At 46.9% G+C, this 17,779-nt stretch overlaps 1 protein-coding gene, 2 non-coding genes and 1 pseudogene across 3 annotated transcripts; 3 read left to right on the forward strand and 1 right to left on the reverse strand.

Annotated features, from left to right (window-relative positions):
* The first annotated feature begins 262 nt into the window (after nt 1-262).
* LOC120972911 (U2 spliceosomal RNA) lies at nt 263-446 on the forward strand (annotated as a pseudogene).
* A 2,861-nt stretch (nt 447-3,307) lies between these two features.
* LOC120972908 (U2 spliceosomal RNA) lies at nt 3,308-3,494 on the forward strand. The gene has a single exon (XR_005767046.1). It is a non-coding gene; the product is annotated as a U2 spliceosomal RNA (small nuclear RNA).
* A 128-nt stretch (nt 3,495-3,622) lies between these two features.
* Nucleotides 3,623-10,319, reverse strand: LOC109752874 (nuclear pore complex protein NUP43). The gene is made up of 5 exons (XM_020311785.4): nt 9,575-10,319; nt 8,642-8,711; nt 4,275-4,509; nt 4,110-4,183; nt 3,623-4,028 (listed from the first exon to the last, which is right to left on the reverse strand). Exons 1-5 carry the CDS (start codon nt 10,159-10,161, stop codon nt 3,954-3,956), a joined length of 1,041 nt encoding a protein of 346 aa, XP_020167374.1. The 5' UTR covers nt 10,162-10,319; the 3' UTR covers nt 3,623-3,953.
* Nucleotides 10,320-12,648: 2,329 nt separating this feature from the next.
* LOC120973003 (small nucleolar RNA Z247) lies at nt 12,649-12,787 on the forward strand. Its single transcript, XR_005767132.1, has one exon. It is a non-coding gene; the product is annotated as a small nucleolar RNA Z247 (small nucleolar RNA).
* The last annotated feature ends 4,992 nt before the right edge of the window (nt 12,788-17,779 follow it).

A 17,779-nucleotide genomic window follows, 5' to 3' on the forward strand; every position in this document is an offset into this window, starting at 1 on the left:
TGGAGCCTGAAGCGCAAGATAGGAATTGGGATAATTACAAAATCATGACAAATTGGGCCAGGCAGCATGTAGGCCGTCATCTACTCGTTGGGCCTGTTCCCTGGTTGGGACGAGCGCAGGCCGACAAACGTAAAATAAGTGTCGGCTTTTTTTCGAATAAGTAGCAGCTTCGACTCGTTGGAATAATCCCATACTGATTTTGAAGCTGTGATTAGGCGGCTCGGGGAGCAATAAAAGCAGACCCAGGGACACCGATTAAAGCATACCTTTCTCAGCTTCTTGGCTAAGATCAAATGTAATATCTGTTCTTATCAGTTTAATATCTGATACATGCATCTACGGATTCATGAGATATTAAGTTAATTTTTCTGTGGGGGAGAATCCGCCTATTGGCCGTTCTCATGCGTCGTCCAAGCGTTGCACTATTGATTGTTGACTTGACCCATTGACCATTGGCTCAACTTTCGAAAAAGAACTTGGAAATTCGCAGATTTCAAAACAAGTTCACGAACATGCAAAAAGTTCATGAATTTTGAAAAAAAATTATTAAGTACTCAAAAGAGTTACTAAATAAAAAAAACACGAAAAGAGTTACTCAAGAGTTATCAAGTACTTTTCAGAGGTAAAGTTTGTCCATTTGAAAAAAGTCCATGAAATTTGGAGAAAATTGACTAATTTGAGAAAATTCACGACTTAGACATTTTGATAATTTTAAAAAAGTTTGCAGTACTGAAAAAAAATCATGAACCTGAAAAATTAATTGGTTTGAATTAAAAAAAATCAAAATTTAGGAAAAAGTTCATGAGCTCTCCCCTTTTTCCGCCCGACTCTTTGATCTTAAGAATGCTGGTTTTAAGAACAGTGATTGCCCTTCTCCGACCCTTACTGCCCAACCGGAGAGCGGACAGCTAATGTGTTCCACTTATTGAACAGGGTCTATGGTCGGTCCGTGACCCCTGGACGCCGAGGGCGTCCTTGGGGTGATCTCGTAGTTCCCCAAAGAAACCAGACATGAGAATTTATCATCATCCGGCTCGAGCAAGAGTGAAAGAAATAAGACCGCGGAAGATCCTTAATAGAATTAAGGCTTATAATGACTCAATGACTCTAGGCAAGAAAAGCTTTATCAGATTCTCTTTTCCGAAGTTGCACCTACAACTACTCATTGAAAATAATCATCTTGGTTTATTCAAATTGCAAGGACTCCCAAGCACACGTATTAACTAGAATATAGATAATAGAAGGCTTGTTATTTAACAGTATAACATAGACAACGGTAGCCCTCCCATTAACTACTTCATTTTCATTTATGAATTTCATAGTAATAGAAATCCACTATTTTACTAAAAATGGAACGAAATGAGATTGGATTGTTCCTCAGTTGAAAAGAGATGTCTTGAGCAATCAGAGAAGCACTTTGATAAACAGATTTGCCCATAAGGGCCATGCGGACTTGACGTCATCCCCACCTTCCTCCAGTATCTCACTGGCAGTCCCTCGTGAGTGTGGCACACACCTTTTTCTTTGTTTCAGAGCGGGGCACTATTCTAATTTTTTAGAAGAAATGGCCTTTATTATTTCTTTTTTATGGGGTTAATAAATATTAACCAAATTTAATTTAAGAAATGGTTCAGGAATTCTTCTATAATTTAAATGACTCAATAAAAGCTTTTTTATTCTTTTAGTTACTGATTTTTTTGTTGGATTTCACTCCATATTGCTCCTTTTTCCCAGAATTGAATTTATTTTAAAGATTACTTCCGGATTTAGGCCGCGGAATTTTTACTCTTATAACGCGAATTGAATCTATTCGATTCACTCTTATGAAGCAACAAGAAAAAGAGATCACTCGAGGATCCAATATCTTATTCCACGAAGGAAGTATCCTGAAAATCCTTGATTTAACTAGCATAACTGGCCTCTGAGACCGTTTTGCTAGACGAGCTCACCCCGGTCTGTCGACCTCATGCGACATGGCACCGTTGCTCCAAAAGCCATGTCCTGTGCCGGATCTAGCTGACAAACCAACAACTGACTCGGTCCTCCCCGAGAGGCCCAAGTCCGTGGTTGGGCTTGCTTCCTATTCCGAACGGACATTCCGGGCAGAAACAAATTTTAAAGAACTTTTTGGTACACTTGAAAGGTACCCCATAAAATCGAAGCGGTGCCTCTTCTTCCAATGGTACTATAATCCCTATTCCTATCCCTTTATTCCCTTTTTTGGTCTATCTACATTTAAGGAAATTCATACGCTCCATGGACAGAGCAAAAAGTGGAGTTCAAAAGCAAGGCTATCCCCTTTGCCGTTACCGAGGATCTATCTTTGTCCCTTGATTCGAAACCGAGGAAAGCGTGCACTCGACCTCCTGGAAGGAATGCAATTATTCTCTTTCGTTGGTCAAACAATATGCCCTCCTCACTTGAGGAGAGTGAAGGTCATGACTTATTGAAGCAGAACGTCAATTGGCCAAGAGAAGGGGAACTCCTTTCGTCGGTAACTATTGAATTGCCCAGAATAAGCAATATTCACTGGACCAGCAGCACCTCCTCGAGTAAAGGCTTCCACAGCGGGTTGACCAAAATGAGGATCCCAAATCGCATGAAACGAAAGGGACAGTCTACCTCTCCCTTCCCTTTAAAAAAAGTTTGCCCGTTGTTTGTCTCAGTTAATACCCAATTTTTGGAGCTCTGTTGGCGAGTTCTATTTCTGCCTCCGGAGCGCCCTCTTTTTTTGAGTGGGAATTTTTCCAATAGAACTATGGAACCCCCGAGTGGTTGCGCTGCTAAAGGTTCACGTATTTGAGAGAAAAATATAAAAAAACGAATTTGAGAAAAAACCATTCATGCATTTGAAATGAAGAAGTGAAAAGGTAAAATAAATAAAACAAAACGAAAAAGGAAAAAGAAAACGGAAAATGGAAAATGGAAAAAACCAGGCAAAAAGCAACTGAAAGTGCCTGAAGCGCTTTTTTTCCTATAATATGGGCTGCCCTTTTAAGAAGGAAGTGCAGCGAGGGTGCACCAGGTGCAATTTTTTCTGTATTTGGAGCCTGAAGCGCCAGATAGGATTATAAAATCATGACAAACTGGGCCCGAGAGCATGTGGGCCGTCATCTACTCGTTTGGGTTCGTTGCTGGTTGGAGGAGGGCAGGCCGACGAACGTAAAATAAGAGTCAGCCTTTTTTATTTACTTTTTGCGTAGACGTGGTAGCTTTGAGTTGTTGGAATAATCCCATACCGCTTTATGAGCTGTGATTAGGCGGTTCACGGAGCAATAAAAGCAGACCCAGGGACACCGATCAGAGCATACCTTTCTTGGCCTCTTGGCTAAGATCAAGTGTAGTATCTGTTCTTATCAGTTTAATATCTAATACATGAATCTACGGATCCATGAGATATTAAGTTAATTTCTTTGTGGGGAAGAATTCGCATATTGGCGGTTTTCATGCGTCGTCCAAGCGTTGCACCACTGCTTGGAACAGGCGCAACCCAACCAAAACAAAATAAATTGTTTGGTGCAAATTCGTGTGCAAAGCCTTTGCCTGGATCCAAAAGACCACAACTATGACAACATAGATTCGGTCTATGACTACATAGATTCGGTATGCAGAAGTTATGAGCTAGAACAGTAAAGGTAAGCCTCCGATTTCACCTATGCTGAAGACCAATTCACAGAGAGTTACAGCAAGTTTTACACGATCCACGTTTACAATGACGATGGTTTCTTCAAATCAGCTGTGTCACAGCATAGCATAGGCAAGTTACACAAAGCCGCAAATGAAATACACGCCGAGCACGCCACTTCCATAATTGATAGCTGATGAGCAACAAAAGGACAGCATGCCGGTGTCCTCGGAAGATGCTTACCCTGATTTCTCGAGTAGTCATGCCACGGGCCATCACAGGAAGTTATGCATGGAAATTTAATAAAATTGTTGGAGAGTGAAAGTTTTCATTCCTCTGACATTGCATCCCTTCCACGTGTAAGCACGCCAATCGATTCCCATTCCAGGGCACAGACGACATCCTGTGTACAAGGAGAAAATTAAAGCAAGTACAAGAAAGAAAAAGAAACTTTCTGTTTCCAACCTGGAGCAGACAAACTTACAGAAGGGTTCTGAGGATCGATATCAAAGGAGTTGATAGCACAGGGCTCGGCAAGCAATTCAAGAGGCCTCTCATCTAGTGACAAAATTGTCACATCGTAAGCAATTTGCATGGAACAAGTCAACAATAGACACATTAATTCAACGCTTTCTGGGTAAAGGCTCACCTTGTTCGACGATTGCAAGGATTCCATCCTCTGAGCACAGCATCACAGGTAATATTCTTGTTGAGACAGACGAGATAATATCAGAAGACTGTGTGTAGTTGTCAAAAAGAACCTCCCAGACCTCACTCTCGCACAGGGGTTGTGCTGTTTCATCAAGGCCTACACCAGAGAGTGGTATTGGCTGCTGTGCCCAGCGGAGGTCCCAAGCAAATATTGTTCCTGAGGAGCCTCCAACCTACAAACAATCAGAGTCAGAAGTGATTTATATTTGTAGTAATGGCTCATCTAAACACTCCCATTAGAGCATCTCCAATAGACGGTCCAAATGTAAAAATACCTAACTTTTGGACCGTCTGGGGCAAAAACACTGCTCCAACAGACGGTCCATATGCAAAAAAAAATTGGACCGCGGCCTCCTCGTGATGTAAAATGCAACACCTCGCGATGCAAATATACATCACGAGATGCATCTGGTCCAAAACTAGCCGCCGCCCGCGAACGCCCAACCGCCACTTCATTTCCGTTCCCGGCCGCCGCCGCCCCCTCGCCGTCCGGCGCCGCCATGGCCGATGCCGACGACCCCGCCGCCTTCTCCGCCGCCGCCACAGCCGGTGGGCTGACCCACGTGGCCGCCGCCGCTGCCGCCGCTGCCATCCCGCCCGCATCTGCGGCCATGCCGCCGCCCCCCACCCGCCGGCCCGGATTGGCGCCGCCCCGGCCAGTGGCCACCCCGCAGTCGGCGAAGCCGGCTAAGGGACGAGGAGGCAGCGTCAAACGGCCGGCCAACCGCAGCCGCAACCCGGCCGACAGTTCTACGCGGCCGTTGAAGCTCTCAAAGGCGGCCGCGGCGGCTCGGGGCGACGAGTCACAGACGGTGCGGCCGGCAGCCTCCTCCTGCAGCCACACATCCATTCCTCCACCTCCCCTGCCGCCACCGCCGGCCATGGAGGAAGATGTGGCTACGCCGACGGCCACCGCCTCCAACATGTTCGACGAAATGTCGCAAAGGTATAAAATTTGCGGTTGTGCTCTCGTTTGTTGTTTCAAATTTTTTGTGTCCTTGATTGCTTGTGCGTGCAATTGTAGTGTTGATGATGAAGCTTTCATGCACGCAACAAATTTGGCAAATGATGATTACATATATGAGTCACAAGAATATGAAACCCAATATGATGATGACAATCTTGATGTGGATGATGAGGGCTTCATTGCCAAGGGAAGAAGTGGCAATTATAGCACCGCGGAGGATGTGTTGATATGCACCGCTTGGAAGAAAATCTCTCAAGATGCAAGCGTTGGAAGCGAACAAACGGTGAGCACCTATTGGAAACGCATCAAGGAGTATTTCGATGAGCGCAACACAAGTGGTATCTTCCGTTCGAGCGACTCTCTACGCCAACGTTGGTCCACCATCAACGCCGAATGCTCAAAGTGGGCCGGTTGCTTGTCAAATGTTGCTCGCATGAACCCAAGTGGTTGCGGTGATAGTGATTTGGTAAATATTTCCTCTTCGTCCGTGCTTTGTCAAATATTTCCTCTTTGTTCACTATGTTGATGATGAAATGTTTCTTTGTAGAAAATGATTGCACAAGGATTGTTTCGGGAGAGGAACATGAAAGGCGAGAAGAAGAAAAGGAAAGGAAAAGCTTTCACTTTTCATCATTGCTACAAAGAGCTCAAGGATGTGGAGAAGTGGAAAACTAGAGAGACTTTTGAATCGTCGAAGAAGAAGAGTGTGTTGGTTGAGGATGAAGAAGATGTCGCCATTGAGGAGACGAGCCCCACTCCTCACTCCGCGACAAAATCTTATAGGCCCGATGGAAACAAGCAAGCGAAGGGAACCAAGGCCGGAGACAATGATCTCAAGGAAGGATTTGATGCCATTGTCATGGCAAGAAAAGAGTATGCCGAAGAGAAAAGAATGTTGAAGCTCAAGGAAATAGAGGAGTGGAGTGAGGCCGAGCGGCGAAGGGCGGCGGCCGAGGAGAAGAGGGCGGCAACCGAGGAGAGGTTGGCCGCGGCCGAGGAGAGGAAGGTGGAACTAGAGGAGAAGAAGGCCGCGGCCGACGAGAGGAAGATGGTAGAAGAGAGGACACTCAAGTTTATGTTCATGGACACATCAACTCTTGATGCCAAGGCAAAGGCATATGTTGAACTTTGTCGCGATGAAATGCTCATGAAGAAGCAAATGCTCATGAGGCAAATGATGATGGGAGGAGGCATGGGAGGAGGCATGGGAGGAGGCATGGGAGAGGGCATGGGTGGAGCCATGGGTGGTGCCATGGGAGGTTACATGAACATGATTGGAGGTGCCATGAGTGGTGCATTTGGCGGAAACATGGGCGGTGGGTTCGGTGGCAACATGGGAGGTGGCTTTGGCGGCATGGGAGGTGGCTTTGGTGGCATGGGAGGTGCTTTTGGCGGCAACATGATGGGTGGCTTGGGAGGTGGCTATGGCGGCAACATGAGTGGCGTTGGAGGTGGATATGGCGGCAACATGGGACGCAATGAAGATGGTTCCGGTGGTGCTCACGGCAACGAGAGTTCACCGCTTGTTGAGAACGTCGACAAAGACGGTGATGGAGATGATGATCGTACCACGGTTCACAACACCGGCGGTGTTGATGACCCGAATGAGTGATATTCATGTGCATTTTAATTTCTAGGGCGAAAAACTTTGATTGAGACGATGCTCTTTTGGTAGACGAATTTGATACTATGATGGTGATGCACTTTTGATTGAAACTATGATGATGATGCACTTTATTTTCAAATTTTAGTTGCTATTTGAATGCAAAACCGCGGCTGAACAGTGGCTGGTAGCAGCCGTGCGGCCGTTTTCATCTTCATTTTGGACCATCTATTGGAGTTGCAAATTTGGACCATCATTTTGGACCATCTGTTGGAGTTGAGCTTTTTTCGGAGCTCCAAAACGCATTTTTTGGCGGTCCAGATTTTACATCTCCGGTTTTGGACCGCCAAATTTTGGACCATCTATTGGAGATGCTCTTAATTCGTTTCTAAATATCTGGCCAGTTACACGTACTCTAGACTTAACATTGTGATCCAAGTTCTGCAGCTCAATCACCTTGCCACTCGACAGTCAGCAGTTACTCCATACCACTTCCTAGGCCCAGTCTCCCACACTTACTACTAGGCTTACTTGACACATATACAAACCACAGATGCTGAATGTGCAACATAGAGCTGGACACTGCTGGGCTAACGAACCATTCCACTACATATATTTTGTATGTCAGATAGTCAAAAAACTCTGAATATAATTCACAATGAAGAATTAGAATATCTTTGGTTGAGGTAAGTAACACTCACAGCGCATTGTTGTTTATCAAATGCAAAAAGAGTTCTGTTCAAAGCTTGCTCTTCTTTGGTAAATGTAGGAAGTGAAACTTTCAGAGCAAAGAGCAGCTAGTGCCTTTACAGTATAAGCTTAACAAAAGAGCAGCATCCACTCCCTATGTTGCACAATACTATTAAGCCCTTTGGTAATTCGATTTCACTCTTTTGGGGTATGCACAATATATGCTTAACATGGAAACAGTGTGCATAGCTTCAGAGGATTACGATGAAATCGGTAAAAGCATCCAACCCAAGGATATTGCAAAGATATTGGTCACCTTTACCTCTGAAAAGGCTTCAATTGTTATATACAAACCAAACAATATAGTACTTGATATACTCTGAAAGAGTAAAAGGGGCGCTATTCATAACAACTGCTGCCTCTGTACTATTTTTGACTAATATTTATTTATGGAAGACTGATTTACCTATGTATATTGATGATTTATTGACATAGGATTGCTCAGCCTCAATAAACTAAATCAGGGCCTGTTTCAAATACTGGAATTTTGCAGGTTTTGGGGATAGACGGAAATGTTCACTTAGTGTTGGATGTTCTATCCTACTGAATTTCATGTTACAAATTGGTCATATTGCTGTATATTGACACTAAGTTGCTTGACTTTCAGCTATATACATGAGTTCTGATGATGGGTAGTCGCACTACCATATCCCCGTGTGTGTATATACCATATAACATGCCATAAGGGCGCAGGTGTACGCAAGACTAAGAGGCCATACATAGCACCACCGACCTAGGCGGCCTACGCTCTGGGTGTAAAGCAACCATTCCTTTCAGGTACTCATATCCGGTCCAGAGACCTACCCATATACGACAAGGATATCCTCATGTACAAGAATGGAGGTTACGTTTTATGGTCAACACGAGGCTAACAAATATCATAGGAAATTGTAAAAATGATGATTTATTTAACTACTATGCGTAAACTGAAGTGAGCATTCATTTGCCATTTCCCAGTTCATGTAAAGAGTGATATTGACCATACCACACAGACATGCTTTCTTGATGGATGTATATCAATGGAATGCACCATGCCGGTGGCGACACCACGACCCCTAAAAAATCACAAGTTCATCAAGTCAGCATAAATAGCACTACATGGTGCAGTCGGGATGATGAAAACTCAATGAAATGAAGTTTCACAGCGCAAAGATAATGATCATTTCTGAATTTTTAAACAGCTGATGTCGAGAAGCAACAGTTCAAAGAGGAATTTGCGTATCAATCGTGGACTAGATATCGACAGTAGACTATATTGGTTCAGCCACCAGTTGAAATTCGTAAGATATACATTTGGTGCCATATTAGAACATGTGAAAGAAGCTTGACCGTACAACTATATGTTTGCTGGGAGGCTACAGCTGGATCCACACGACTTGCGCGAGTAGACTTGGACCTAAAAGCCGTAATTTCTCTGAAAAGCCACAAACATCCAAAATTTCCACATCTCATTTAATAGAACAGGAACCAGCTAGTACCCACATTAGAGAATATCTTAGTAGTACACTATGGTTCAAACATAAGCACACATGACTGCAGCCTATGAAGTTTGGCGTCTGCAATCTTATGAGTTGCTACTAATCCGGAAATAAAATGAAGAATATGAGCAAATGAGCAATAGCCTTCAGGAAACAGGCTATAAAATTTACATAATATTTTGAAACATATTGTACCGAACATAATCATCTGATCCCTACAAGAACAAGCTGGTCACATGTTGACATGAGACCATAAACTTAGTTTTATTTGTAAATACTATAGCACAATGACATGCACACCATAATCAGATAACCAAACTAGTGAAGTGTAGATCCCCAAATTTCAGAGCAATCCGCAGAAGGAGCGCCCAGTGAGCATACACCGCGTACCCACAACTGATCACTTTCAGGCAGCAGAAACTGTAAGAGCCGGCACTCACCAGACGCCCTTGCACTGCGCCACCACGGCGTCCCCTTTCCTGCGGTCCCACCACTGCACGCCGCAGCCGGCGCCGCCGGTGGCGAACTCGGCGGACGACGCCCATCTCGCCGCCCCGTACCCCGACATGCCCTTCCCATCCCACACCCTCCTCGCCACCACCCTGCCGTCGCCGCCGTCCGACACCACGTGCACCCTCCCGTCCTCCCCCGCCGTCACCCACCCCTCGCCGCCGCAGTCGAGCCCGCGCACGGGCCCCACATGGAACCCCGCGCCGCCGGGGACGGACACCGCCGAGTCGGTGTCGAAGGAGGAGGAGAGGAGGTGGAGGGAGCCGGAGGAGGTGGCGGCGGCGAGGACGGAGGGGGAGCAGCGGAGGGCCGTGGGCCGGGAGGGGAGCGGGAGGGAGGCGAGCGGGGAGGCGGGGTCGTGGAGCGGGAGGAGGCTGAGGCGCGAGGAGGCGGGCACGGAGGGGTCGTGGACGGCGGCCGCCAGGAGGCGGCCGGAGGAGGCGGAGGACGGGAGCCAGCGGACGAGGTCGATCGAGAAGGGGAGCGGGTGGCGACGGAAGGAGGGAGGGTCCGCCATTGTTGGCTGTTGCTTGGAGGGTTTGGGGCGGTGGTGGTGGCGCTGGCTTGGAGTCGCGCTCCCACCGGCGGCGGAGCTAGGTTTCACGGGCGGCGGCGCGAGCGAACGGCGACGGAGAGTAAAGGGGCGTCGCTGGTTCTGGGCTGTCGTCTATGGGGAATTCTGTTCGTGGGCTGCACTGCACAGCCTTTAAACATCCCTGGCCCAACATTAATACAAAATTATGAAAATGGTCTATCCTAAAAAACGTAATGAAAATGGTCCCTATCTCTCTTTTGCATCTCTTTCTTCGTATATCTGTTATGCTACATAAACAAGGACATGTAAAATGTAATGCGGCATATATAATATGGAAGAGTTTCTCATACTAATTTTTACTCCCTCCGTCCCATTATATAAGAACGTTTTCAAGCTGTTTTATATTATGGGACGCAGGGAATAGTATATTTTAGAATTTAGATGGTGCTAAGACCCCCTTAATCTTCTGTACATAATGAGCTCTTTCGTGCAGCTCATCGTGTACGCGTAGTACTCCCTCCGTCCGGAAATATTTGTCGGAGAAATGGATGAATCTAGACGTATTTTTGTTATAGATACATTCAATTTTATCCATCGGGACGAAGGGAGTAGATTACTAAAATGAGCAGTACATTCATGTAATTTTCATGCGTACGGCCATCATGCATGGCATCCATGTACATGAATTGCATACTGGAAGCATGAATGAAGGGTCTATAAATTGAGACTGTGTTCAGCAACCTATGCATCAATCGAGAGGATATATATGAGGATATGGGGTCATGCAGAAGAAGAAAAATGGTTGTGTAGTTATTTTTGTAAGCCCTACATGTGAGCTGGGATATTAGAGGATACCTGAGATGTTACATGGAGCTTGACTGTGGGGTTGTTCATGTGAGAGATGCTTTACGCCAATGTGAGAGGATAGATATGTGCTTTGCTTGTAAACCCTGACTAGCACACACCTGCTATCAGGCCTCGACGCTTGTTTGTGGTGAGGGCTTCTTCGGTGGTCATCGATGGTGGAGTCAAAGCTGCCCTCGTGGAGGTGTGATGACAATGACACCGGGCTGCAACCTCGACTACGCTTTTCTCCTCGGCGGCGTGTGTGCGTTCTTGCGTGGGTGGTCAGGTTGCCCATGGTGCCTTGTTTTAGCGGGCATGATGTGACGGCTTTTGCTCGGTTTTCCGGTAATTAACCGGACAATTCTCTTCAATCTTTTTTAATTAATCGGGCCCTAAGGGGCCGCGTCTCAAAAAAAATGAACGAAAAGAGACTGCCAATGAACATCAACGGAGGATGGTTAGAAAGATAGATTACAAACTCTAGAACAATTGGTTTGTGACATCCTCAAAAAATGCACTGACTCTGTAGAAAAAGTTAGCTTGCTAAATAAAAATTGGATGGAAAAGAATAGAATATCATTTTCAATTCATGAAAACTCACATGTACATTGCTTCACGTCTGCCCAACTCTTAATTAATTAGATGGATATCTCTGGTCATCTTTCCTCCAAGTCCGGCAATGGTCGCTGCCGCATTCGTCCCTCGGAGGCTGGCACCTTGGTCTCCGCCGCCGAGGAAATGTGATCTAAAATCTGCACACACACAAAAAAAACTCACACCACCGTACTATAGAGCAGAGGAGAGTTAGTTAAATGCAGCACACATGTGCTCGCTGTTAAGCGACAGGTGATGCGTACACAGGTCCGGTTCAACTAGGAGGTCGTCTACACCACACCTTAGACTAGGGTAGTTATGATTTCCTCTTATCTCTTGTAACTATCTCTATCTCTCTAGTCTATCCCTTGGGTCTCAAGTTAAGGATCCTAACAATGTAATCTCTCCTCTGTACGCTATACGGGAAGTCGCGCCCCGCTCTATATAACACGCAGCCGTCGCCCTAGGAAGGGTACGACGTTCTCTCACATGGTAATCAGAGCCTACCTCTTCCATCTCATCTAGTTCCTCCATTGCCACAAACCTCCTACCATGGCCTCCTCCGGCTCCTCCAACTCAACCCTCTCCGGCCAGATCACCGAACGCCTCACCCGCACCAACTACATCCTTTGGCGCACCCAGATCACGCCACAGCTCCGAGGTGCTGGTTTCTTCGGGTATGTTGATGGAAGCATACCCGAGCCGGCCAAAGTCGTCGTCACCAAGGACAAGGATGGCAAGGAGGAGTCCGTCCCAAATCCGCTCCACCACGTGTGGATCCGGGAGGATCAACAGGTACTGGGATATCTCCTGAATAACCTCTCGAAGGAAGTGCTCGTGCAGGTCACGTCGATCACCCATGCACACGAGCTCTGGTCGGCGCTGGCGAAGATGTTCTCATCGACCTCGCTGTCCCGCGTCAACAACATCCGGGCGGCGCTCACAAACGCGCAGAAGGGCACACAATCCGTGGCCACCTTCTTCGCACACATGCGATCTCTCGCTGACGAGCTCGCGGCGGCCGGCAAACCCCTGGACGACGACGAGCTCATCTCCTACATCATCAACGCCCTGGACATGGAATATCAGCCGCTGGTCTCTGCCCTTGATGCTCGTGTCATCCCGGTCACTCTTGACGAATTGTTCGCTCAGATGAGCAACTTCGATCAATGAGTGGCCCTCTTCCAAGGGGCTGGGACCGGTGGCGGCTTTAAGTCTTCGGCGAATGTCGCCACCCGCGGGCGTGGCGGTGGCTCTCGTCCTCGTGGCCCTCCTCGCGGGAAGAGCAAGGGCCCTGGCGGGGGCAACACCAGCGGCAACAACAACGCACGCGGCGACGGCCGACCCTCCTACTCCAACACCAAGGGCGGCCGGCGATCTAATGGCTCCACCAACAAGTCTCGGCCTGATACTATCCGCTGCCAAATCTGCGGTAAGCTGGGCCACTCTGCAAAGGACTGTTGGTACCGGTTTGATGAAGATGAAGATTCATCTCAAGATGAAAAGGTGGCCGGGGCTGCTGAAGCTTCCTACGGCGTCGACACAAATTGGTACATCGACAGCGGTGCCACAAACCACATCACCGGTGAGCTGGAGAAGGTGACCATGCGGGAGAAGTACCGCGGCCAAGATCACATCCACACTGCTAGTGGAGAAGGTATGAAGATTGGTCATATTGGTCACTCAATTATTAAAACCCCTCATAAAAAAAATTCATCTCAAACGCATCTTGCATGTCCCTAGTGCCAACAAAAATCTTCTTTCTGTCCACCGCATTGCCATTGATAATCATGTCTTTCTTGAATTTCACCCCTTCTTCTTTTTGATCAAGGATCAGACAACGAGGAGGGTGCTGTATCGAGGTAGATGCGTTCGTGGGCTTTACCCGTTGATTCCGGAGATTAGAAGATCCAATAAACAAGCTTTTAGTGCCACCAAAGTGTCTTCAACACGGTGGCACGATCGATTAGGTCATGCAAGTTTCCCTTTAGTTGAGCGTTTGCTTAGGAAAAATAAACTCCCATATGTTGGGGATCGTGATGTTGAAACAATTTGTGATTCGTGCCAAAGGGCCAAGAGCCACCAATTGCCTTATCCAATTTCTACAAGTATTTCTACCAAACTGTTACAACTCATTTTTTCTGATGTCTGGGGGCCTGCTCCCTCCTCTGTTGGTAGACATACATATTATGTGAGTTTCATTGACGACTATAGCAAATTCACGTGGATCTATCTCCTTAAGAAACGTTCAGATGTTTGCCAAGTTTTTCTCAATTTCCAAGCTCTTGTAGAAAGAAAATTTGACAGTAAAATTCTTGCTCTCCAATCTGATTGGGGAGGGGAATATGAGAAGCTAAACTCATTCTTTCAGAAACTTGGCATATCCCATCATGTTTCGTGTCCTCATGCCCATCAACAGAATGGGTCAGCCGAGCGTAAGCATCGACATATTGTTGATGTTGGGTTCTCCCTTCTAGCCGGGGCCTCCATGCCCCTCAAATTTTGGGACGAGGCTTTCCTCACTGCTGTCCACATTATAAATATGCTACCTAGTCGTGTGATTAACAATGAAACTCCCATGGAAAGGCTCCTTCACACCAAACCAGACTACACGTCACTTCGTGTGTTTGGATGCGCCTGCTGGCCAAATCTTCGCCCCTACAATGATCGCAAACTCATGCTTAGATCCAAACAGTGTGCATTCATTGGTTATAGTGCCCAACACAAGGGCGTTAAGTGCCTTGACATTCCCACGGGTCGTGTCTATATCTCCCGAGATGTAGTGTTTGATGAAACAAAATTTCCCTTCGCAAATCTTCACCCCAATGCCGGAGCTCTCCTACGTCAAGAAATACTTCTCCTACCGTCTAGTCTCACCGGTGTTCATCAAGGGGGAAATGATTGTGATGATCAACTATTGACTAATCCTCATAACCTTGCTTTTGAGTCTTGTACTGATGCAGATGCAAACGCTGAAAAAAATGGCGAAGGAAATACTCAAAACGGTGCACAATACGCTCCAAACGAGCAATATTTCATGTGCCACCGAACGGGGGACATATCCGGCTCGGGATCGGTGCCCCAGCAGCGCGCCAGCGAATCCCCCACGGGATCTGTGCCGCAGCAGGGCGTCAGCGCGTCGGGTTCTGCTCCAACCGCCGGGCGCGGTAGCAGCCAGCCAGCAACTGCCACGCGGGCGGCTCAAACTGGACTAGGCGCGCCATCCGCTCCGCGCCAACCAGCTGGCGACACATGCCAGCCTCCGCCTCGCTGGCCAGCGGGCGAACCCCACCACTACGTGCGCCGCCAGCCAGGTGGGCCTCCAGGCGCGGAAACTGATGCAGGCACGGGATCCGGTGCCGATCCTGCCGCCAGTCCTGCCGCGGACGCGCGATCCGACGTGGATTCTGCCGGGCCCGTGCAATCATTGTGTCATGATGGGTCTGGCGCAGACCGCATGCATGGGTCGGGATCTTCTGCTTCGCCCGACACGACCACACCGACCGATGGTGCCGCAGAAAATCCTGCTGCTCTAGAAACCGCGTCGGGGGCGCCAGGGGTATCCGCCTCGGGATCGCTTTGTCCAGAGGCTGGATCATCTGCGGAGGGCAACCGTGCGGCTCCTCCTGTTCCTTCGCGTACAAGGTTGCAAAGAGGGGTAATTAAACCTCTAACTATAAGCAAATAACCAAATTTGGCCTAGCTTGTTCTACAGGTGAGCCAGACACTCTTGATGAGGCACTTAGTGATGAAAAGTGGAAAAAGGCCATGGAAGAAGAATACATGGCACTTCAGAAAAACAGAACATGGCATTTAGTTCCCCCACGACGAGGTAAAAATTTAATTGATTGCAAGTGGGTTTACAGAATAAAGAGAAAGTCTGATGGAACTATAGATCGCTACAAGGCCAGGTTGGTTGCAAATGGCTTCAAACAGCGGTATGGTATTGACTATGAGGACACATTTAGTCCTGTTGTTAAAGCTGCAACTATTCGCCTTGTGCTGTCTATTGCTGTATCCAGGGGATGGAGTCTTAGACAACTGGATGTCAAGAATGCGTTTCTTCATGGCGTTCTGGAAGAGGAAGTATACATGAAACAGCCTCCTGGGTTTGAAAACAAGAGTAAGCCTTCCTATGTGTGCAAGCTTGATAAAGCTCTATATGGACTAAAGCAGGCTCCCAGAGCGTGGTACTCACGTCTGAGTCAGAAATTGCAAGCACTTGGTTTTACTCCTTCCAAGTCTGACACATCTCTGTTTATTTACAATAAGTCAAATACATCAATATTTGTGTTGATTTATGTGGATGATATCATTGTTACAAGTTCATCAGATGAAGCAGTGACAGGGCTGTTAAAAGACTTAAACGCTGAGTTTGCTCTCAAGGACTTGGGAGACCTGCATTACTTTCTAGGTATTGAGGTAAAGAAACATGAAGATGGTCTCCATCTATCTCAAGAAAAAGATGCTGCTGACCTGGTAAGAAGAGTTGGTTTACAAGGATGCAAACCATCGTTGACCCCCCTCTCAAGTACAGAAAAATTATCACTTGAAGAGGGAGTTCTCTTGAATCAAGAAGATAGTACTAGATACAGAAGTTTAGTTGGGGCTCTTCAGTATTTAACCTTAACTAGACCTGATTTGTCTTTGTCAACAAGGTATGCCAGTTTCTTCATGCACCCACCACAGTTCACTGGACTGCTGCAAAGCGCATTGTGAGATATGTTAAACATACTATGAAGCTTGGTCTCTTTTTCAGCAAGTCATCATCCAATCTTGTCAGTGCATTTTCTGATTCTGATTGGGCAGGATGTGTGGATGATAGACGATTCACTGGTGGTTTTGCAGTGTTCTTCGGACCAAACTTGATATCATGGTGTGCTAAGAAACAGGCTACTGTATCTAGGTCAAGCACTGAAGCAGAGTATAAAGCATTAGCAAATGCTACAGCATAAATTATCTGGGTTCAGTCTATGTTAAGAGAACTTGGTGTGAAGCATACCAAAGTTCCATGTTTGTGGTGTGACAACTTGGGTGCTACCTACCTATCTGCTAACCCAGTGTTCCATGCAAGAACAAAGCATATTGAGATAGATTTCCACTTTGTCAGAGAAAGAGTTGCAAACAGACAATTGGAAATCAGATTTGTTCATTCACAAGACCAAGTTGCAAATGGCTTTACCAAAGCGTTGCCCACAAGAAATTTTGAAGAATTCAAGAGTAATCTCAACTTGATACAGTTGTGATTAAGGGAGGGTGTTAAGCGACAGGTGATGCGTACACAGGTCCGGTTCAACCAGGAGGTCGTCTACACCGCACCTTAGACTAGGGTAGTTATGATTTCCTCTTATCTCTTGTAACTATCTCTATCTCTCTAGTCTATCCCTTGGGTCTCAAGTTAAGGATCCTAACAATATAATCTCTCCTCTGTACGCTATACGGGAAGTCGCGCCCCGCTCTATATAACACGCAGCCGTCACCCTAGGAAGGGTACGACGTTCTCTCGCACTCGCCACACCATATTGTTTCTAAGAGAAAGCAGAGTTAAATGGAACAGCAGTCTTGGCCCATATGGTCTCACCTGCTAGTCAGGCCTTGGTCCTGAGGTGGCTAAAAGTGTAGTACCACCACGCCGAGAGAAGAGGCTTGTGACCAACATATAAGGTGATCTCCAATGGTCTACCTAGTTGAGGCACTAGGAGGAAGTATGCTACATGTACACACACCACACCCACACAATAGCGCGTGCGCTCTCGTGGATATTCACGGCCGGCCGCCTTCACCCCCTCCTCCTCCCCCACCCCCTTAACTAATTTCATGTCTTTTCTTTGGTCAGCAACTTCACCGAGTTCTCTACATAAGATCTCTTTCGTGTAGCCCATCGTGCACACGTTGTATAACCCTATTATTCTGGTTCATAGTCCATTGTCGAGCGACATGTGAAATGACAAGGGATGCAAGGATCCAAGACATTTTCAAGAAGGGCTTGTCGCTCCAATTCAAGTTAAATTTGGAGCTATAATCTCTAGAGCAGTATCTTGCTTCACTGGAAGTCCGTAAGCAAAACTTTGGTAATAACCCCCCCCCCCCCCCCCCCCCCGCGTTGAATTAATTTCATGTCTTTTCTTTGCTCAGCAACTTCACCAAGTTCTCTACATAA

The sequence above is a fragment of the Aegilops tauschii genome, chromosome 1, assembly GCF_002575655.3.
Source record: "Aegilops tauschii subsp. strangulata cultivar AL8/78 chromosome 1, Aet v6.0, whole genome shotgun sequence".
Classification (NCBI taxonomy): Eukaryota; Viridiplantae; Streptophyta; class Magnoliopsida; order Poales; family Poaceae; genus Aegilops; species Aegilops tauschii.